Source organism: Rhinolophus hipposideros (assembly GCF_964194185.1).
Source record: "Rhinolophus hipposideros genome assembly, chromosome: 8".
Lineage (NCBI taxonomy): Eukaryota > Metazoa > Chordata > Mammalia > Chiroptera > Rhinolophidae > Rhinolophus > Rhinolophus hipposideros.
Genome location: NC_138054.1, coordinates 79488495 through 79494893, shown reverse-complemented (window position 1 = coordinate 79494893; position 6399 = coordinate 79488495). Strand labels below are relative to the sequence as shown.

General features: G+C 45.4%; 1 protein-coding gene across 1 annotated transcript; it reads right to left on the bottom strand.

The window, feature by feature from the left end:
• Positions 1 to 4037: 4037 nt before the first annotated feature.
• On the bottom strand, positions 4038 to 5186 carry CNR2 (cannabinoid receptor 2; the record flags this gene model as incomplete). Its single annotated transcript, XM_081056648.1, has 1 exon — positions 4038 to 5186. One exon carries the CDS (start codon positions 5184 to 5186, stop codon positions 4038 to 4040), a length of 1149 nt encoding a protein of 382 aa, XP_080912774.1.
• Between the last annotated feature and the right edge of the window lie 1213 nt (positions 5187 to 6399).

The window sequence follows — 6399 nt, the reverse complement described above, 5'->3', positions numbered from 1 at the left end:
GTCTTCCTCTGCAAGGTCATGATGAAATATTGTCCAAAATAGTAAGCACAGATATCTTAAAAACAAAACCACAACCTATCCTCACACATTCTCTAGGGATCAGTGTAATGGTCTTTGATGGTATAGAACTCATCTTGGGGAAGATAAAATGGGATACTGTGACCTTCATTTTTCCTTAACCTTGTGGAAATTAATAAACAGACACGTCTTTTAAAATGGAGTCATGAGGCTAGAAGAGAGAACTCACACACATGTCTCTCAATGCATACTGTTAACCCGAATAGGAAGAGACATATCTTGCATCTCTGACAGGAAACGATACTACATTACTACCTCAGCAGGAGAAAGAAAAGATTCCTCCTTGCCTGGTAACGGCTCAGCCAACGAGAAACTGCCATAACTCAGGTAATGAAAAGTCACTATATTTCAAACTCTTAGTTTCCTCCAATGGACTCTTCGTTTACAACAGCTCCTCCCAAGTCCATAAAAGAGCAGTCCTCCTCTTTGTTTCTCTGCACTTGAGTGTGGTTCACCATTAGACTCCATGTCCCGAACTGCAATTCTTTGCTGTTCGTGAATAAACCCATTTTGCTGGAGAAATAGCTGGCTGTCTATTTATTAAAGGTCAACATCTTCCTAACCAAAATGTAAATCTGCAGGGACAGGTAAGAGGAACTGTGATAGAGTGGGCAATATTGGGAATTGGGAAACCTGGGTTTCTTCCACTGGATGCCACTTTGTGGGGTCTCCTTGGGCAAGTCTTGTCCACTGTCTGGGCCCGTTTCCTCACCTAAACAATGCGGGCAGTTCTCAGTGATATCCAGCGTCTCTTTCTACCCGGGCGCTCCTCCTCTATGAACTTCAGTTCTTAAAGCTGAAATAGAATGTGATTGTGCAAGGAGAGAGGTAGAAAGTGTGGAAGTGCATTTAATTGAATGATTTTTTATATATATATAAATTTTATTGTGGAATATTGGGGAACAGTGTGTTTCTCCAGGGCTCATCAGCTCCAAGTCGTTGTCCTTCAATCTAGTTGTGGAGGGCGCAGCTCAGCTCCAAGTCCAGTTGCCGTTTTCAATCTTTAGTTGCAGGGGGCGCAGCCCACCATCCCAGTGAGAATTGAACTGGCAACCTTGTTGTTGAAAGCTTGAGCTCTAGCCAACTGAGCCATCCTGCCTCCCCTCAATGATTTTTAAGCTCTAGTTTTAGTAAGAAAATATTTACTGAGTATCAATTTATGCCAGGCTCTTGGGCATTCTTTGCTACAATGAGAAAAGACCCTACCGATGAATAAAGAAAGGCATGCCCTCACTTTACGGAATGACAAATTAACCTTTAAAAAAGCATGCCATTTCAACTGGGTTCAATAATGTCCCCCAAAATTTCATGTCCACTCAGAACCTGTGAGTGTTGCCTTATTTGGAAATAGAGTCTTTTTTGTTTTTTAAACTTTTATTTATTTGAGTGTGTTTTTCCAGGACCCATCAGCTCCAAGTCAAGTAGTTGTTTCAATCTAGTTGTGGAGGGTGCAGCTCACACTGGCCCATGTGGGGATCGAACCGGCAACCCTGCTGTCAAGAGCACCGCGCTCCAACCAACTGAGCTAACTGGCCACCCCTGGAAATAGTCTTTGTAGATATAATTTGTTAAATTCAGATGAGATCATACCGGTTTAGGGTGTGCCTTAGTTTAATGATTGGTGTCCTTAAGATACCAAGAGACTAAGTGTGTGTGGGGAGGTGGCAGGGGAACATGTGAAGATAAAAGCAGAGATTGGAGTTCTGTTGCCACAAACCAATGAACACTAGAAGCTACCAGAAGTTGGAAAGGGCAAGGAAATATGCTCCCCTTGAACCTCTGCAGGGAGCATGGCCCTGCCAAAACCTTGATTTTGGACTTCCAGCTTTCAGAACTGTGAAGAATACTTTCTGTTGTTTTAAGGCACCCAGTTTGTGGGAAATTGTTGCAGGAAACTAATACAGGTCATAAAAAGAAGTATACTGAGAAATAATGATGAGTTAAGGTTGCAGCAATCTGTCATCTTAAGGTTACAGGAGTCTACTATCACTCCTAATCAAGCTGAAATTGACTGAACTAGGTGAAGAGGTTAGTGGTCAAGAGGGCACACTTTGGAATCACACAGACCTGCCTTGGAAACCCCAGCTTTGGGTACATATTGGCAGTACAACCTCAGGCAAGTGATTTTGCCTCCTAAAGGTTTTATCTGTAAAATGAGGATACCAAATCCCCTTCATCAGGTTATTAAGAAGACCGAGTGAAATACTTCATTTAAAAGTACTTAGCCCAGGGCCTGCCCAGTGGCTCAGGCGATTAGAGCTCTATGTTCCTAACTCCAAAGGGTGCCGGTTCGATTCCCACATGGGCCAATGGGCTCTCAACCACAAGGTTACCGGTTCAACTCCTCGACTCCCGCAAGGGATGGTGGGCTGCGCCCCTTGCAACTAGCAACGGCAACTGGACCTGGAGCTGAGCTGCGCCCTCCACAACTAAGACTGAAAGGAAACAACTTGACTTGGAAAAAAAAAGTCCTGGAAGTACACACTGTTCCCCAATGAAGTCCTGTTCCCCTTCCCCAATAAAATCTTTAAAAAAAACCAACAGTATTTAGCACAGTGTCTGGCACATAGTAAAGACTCAATAAAAGTCAACTGGCATTTATGAACAGAGCACACAGTAGATCTACTCTACCTAAAGTTGCCTCAACCCCTATCACATGACCCTAGTGATTTCCTTCATTGTACCACCCGTAATTATCTTCTTTATTTCTTTGTTATCTTTCCACCAGAATGAAGAATGTAAGCCCCAGTAGACAGGGGCAGAGTCACATTTATGGCTGGACATCCAGGACACACCACAGACCCTGGCATGTATTTATAAGATAGGTGGATGAGTGGGTGGACATCGTGTCTTGTGAAGTATTAAATGAAGACATGCTTAATTAGTATCTTTCCTTTTGTTCTGTCTGTGGTCCCAAATAATTGCATTACAATTCCTTGTAATCCTCCCACCACCAACAATTTCTCTTGCTTACTGTTTTAAGCCCCTCTTGGAGGAACCCAGCCTTCCTGATATGTAAAATGTGGTGCCCTGGGATCTTCAAAAGCATGGGGCTGTGTTCTTGCTGGAGATAATGGACTGTGGGATGTCAGCCCTGTGCACGGCACATAGGAAAGGAATTTCCCCTCCTCCCACTTGCTGTGCTTATCATTTGTTATAGAGGTGTAAAAGAGACAAAGGGGGCTGAACTGAGGGTGAGTGGGAACAATTTGGAGATTTATAAAATATTTGTGAATATCTTCCTTTTTCTTGGGATTGCGTTAGACTACGAAACTGCCTGCTTCCAGTGGGTACCACCAAATAGAACTTCATAGGGTCAATAAGATTCTCTGAAGATTCCGTGTCTCAAGTGATCCCAGCTTCTTCTGTGTTCCCCAAAGACCTAAGATGCCACAGTGTCTGTGAGTGGGGATAATTAGGGTGTCAAGAAGGGCCATTGCCCTAGTAATAAGGTGCCCTGAACTGGAGGCTTGCCAGTTACCTCTGAAAGAGGCGGATCAAACAACCACACTTGTGTGTCCTCGGTGGGAAAGGGTTGCCTAAAGTGGGGCCTGTCATGCTCCAGAACAAAGGAGGCCCCACCAACTAAGCATGAGCAAGGGCTGGTTGGCCATCCATCTAATACTCTGAGATCCCAGGAGGAGAATCCATTCTTCTTCTCAGATTTCCTCTGAGTCCCTCAATGCTGAGCCTGAAGGCTCCCTCTGGCTCCTGTGGTCTCTGAAGGATGCAGGCGCTGAGCCATCTTGTCGAGGTTTTCCTGACCTGACATGTACTGAGCCTGGCCCAGGCCTCTTACCTCCTGCCCACCTTGCCACTCCTCGCAGGGCCTAGCTATACAACAGACGCCGGGCAGATACGCATGGCCAGACTACCCTCCAGGGGTCAGTGCCAGCACTCATCAGAGAAAAGAAGTAAGTGCCCAGACCCTCGGGGCTGAATCAAGTAAGATGAGAGGGTCAAGACTGCTCTCTCTCCTCCAGCTTGTGAAATGATTTCTGACTTGGCTTGTTCAAAACCGTGAAAGAGTTTGCGTCAGCAGTATAGACCTCTGGACTCAGCCACTGGGTGATTTTCACATCAGCCTCTGTCTCAGTGACTGAGGACCTCGGGACGTCTTCTTTTCCTTCAGGCCCAAGGCCCCTCAGGTGCTTCTTCCAGCGCGCCAGGCAGTGGTGGGCAGAGGAGCGGATCTCCCCACTCCGCAGGGCATAGATGATGGGGTTGACCATGGAGTTGACAAGACAGAGCAAGGAGCAAAAGGCGAAGACCTTCTTGACCTTGTCGCTGAGAGTGGTGGCCAGGCTGTAGGCCATGAGGGCTAGTACTGGGAACCAGCATATGAGCAGCACAGCCAGCACCACCCCGAGGGTCTTGGCCAACCTCACATCCAGCCTCATCCGGGCCATTCCTGGCACCTGCCTGGCCTGGTGCTCAGCCAAGCTGACTACATGCTGATGGGCCTTCCAGAGAACATGCCCATAGGTGTAGAGGATACCAGAAAAGACGAAGGTGATGAACAGGAGCCAGCCCAGCAGGTAGTCATTGGGAATTAGGGGGAAAAGCTCAGAGCACGGACTGGGGCAGCAAGTCCATCCCATGAGGGGCAGGTAGGAGACTAATGCCGAGAGGACCCACATGATGGCCAGGGTCACCAGGGCCCTCCCACGAGTGAGCAGGGCTTTGTATGCAGGTGGGTAGCGCAGACAGAGGTAGCGGTCAATGGCGGTCAGCAGCAGGCTGCCTACAGAGGCTGTGAAGGTCAGGGTCACGCTGCCGATCTTCAGCAGAAACACAGCCTTGGAATCCACGCCATGGAAGACGTGGAAATTTACAAAGTTGCAGGCAAAGACCACACTGGCCAGGAAGTCAGCCCCAGCCAAGCTGCCAATGAACAGATACGAGGGCTTCCTACGGAGCCGGTGGGAGGACAGGATTAGGTAGAGCACAACCAGGTTCTCCAGGGCACTTAGTAGGCCCAGGAGGGTACACAATGCCGCGACAGCTATCTTTTGGGGACTGCTCAGGATCATGTAATCCTTCATGGGGTTGAAATCCAAGCCATCCTCGGAGCCATTGGCTGCTTCCATCACCGGGCATCTCTCCATGGGGTGAGATGCTTCTGCTGGGCTTGCCAAGAAGTCTTTACTGTGGTACAATGAGAAGAAGAAATGAGTCTTTTTCAATGAGCACAATAATGACCTCACACAATCACTGACCAGCCAAACTTTACCGGTGCAGATGGACCTCGTGTTGAAATAGCAATTTGTGTTTTGTTCCTCTGTATTTTGCCCTTTTTCCATTCCTGCTAGGCCTGCACTAGGGTGCCTTAGGAAAGGTATGTGGGAATTCAAGAAGCAGAAGTGGCCTGTGAGCTTTTTGGTCTTTTGTTTTCAAAAAAGCTAATCCTAAAACTTCCCTTTGAAAGTAAGGATAATCTCTAAGGGTCAAAAATCGAGGGAAAATCAAAACGAAGAAAAACAGGAATCCAGGGTGATAAGGTGAAGGGGTTTTTTGGATCTATGCTTAATTTGCCAGTTTTAGAAGTAAGATGCTGAAGTTTAAACAACTATTTAGGGGTGGGAGACAAAACTTTGGCTTCACATCAGTAGGATTGCCAAATAAAATATAAGAGTCCAGATAAATTCGAATGTCGGGTGATAAATCATTTTTTAGTATAATTATATCCTAAATACTGAGGAAAAAAATAAACCACGGCACCCAAATATTGTATGGGGTATTATTAAATATTATTAGAATGCAGATTTGAAATTTCTCTAGAGGGATATACTTTCCATCCAGGTCACATAAGATTCCCACATATAAAGGTCCATGGAATTTGAGCCCACAAGACTGCATTACAAAATGCATAAGGAAACACAAACAAGAGTTAGCACACATGTTAGACAGTAGAATTAGACTTCCGGGAATTTCATATAACTCTTGGGTATACATTACAAAAATATGTTTAATATGACTAAACAACAAGAATCAAAAACATAAGTACATAATGAGAGACCGGGCAGATTTGAAAAAGAATCTCTGTGGAATTTCTGGAAGTGAAAAATAAAATTGAAGAAAGAAACCTTTAAGGGCATGTTAAAGAATGGACTCTTTGAAAAGCATTGATCTAGAAGGTAGATCTGAAGAAATTTCTCAAAATGCAGCACAAGGAGATAAAGAGATGGGAAATATGAAAGAATGGTTAAGAGACATGAAGTATTGAAGGAAAAGGTTTAAATATATCTAATTGGAGTTTCAGAAGGGAAGAATAGAATTGGTGGTGGGCATTGGGGAGGCAGTATTCAAAGATGATGGTGG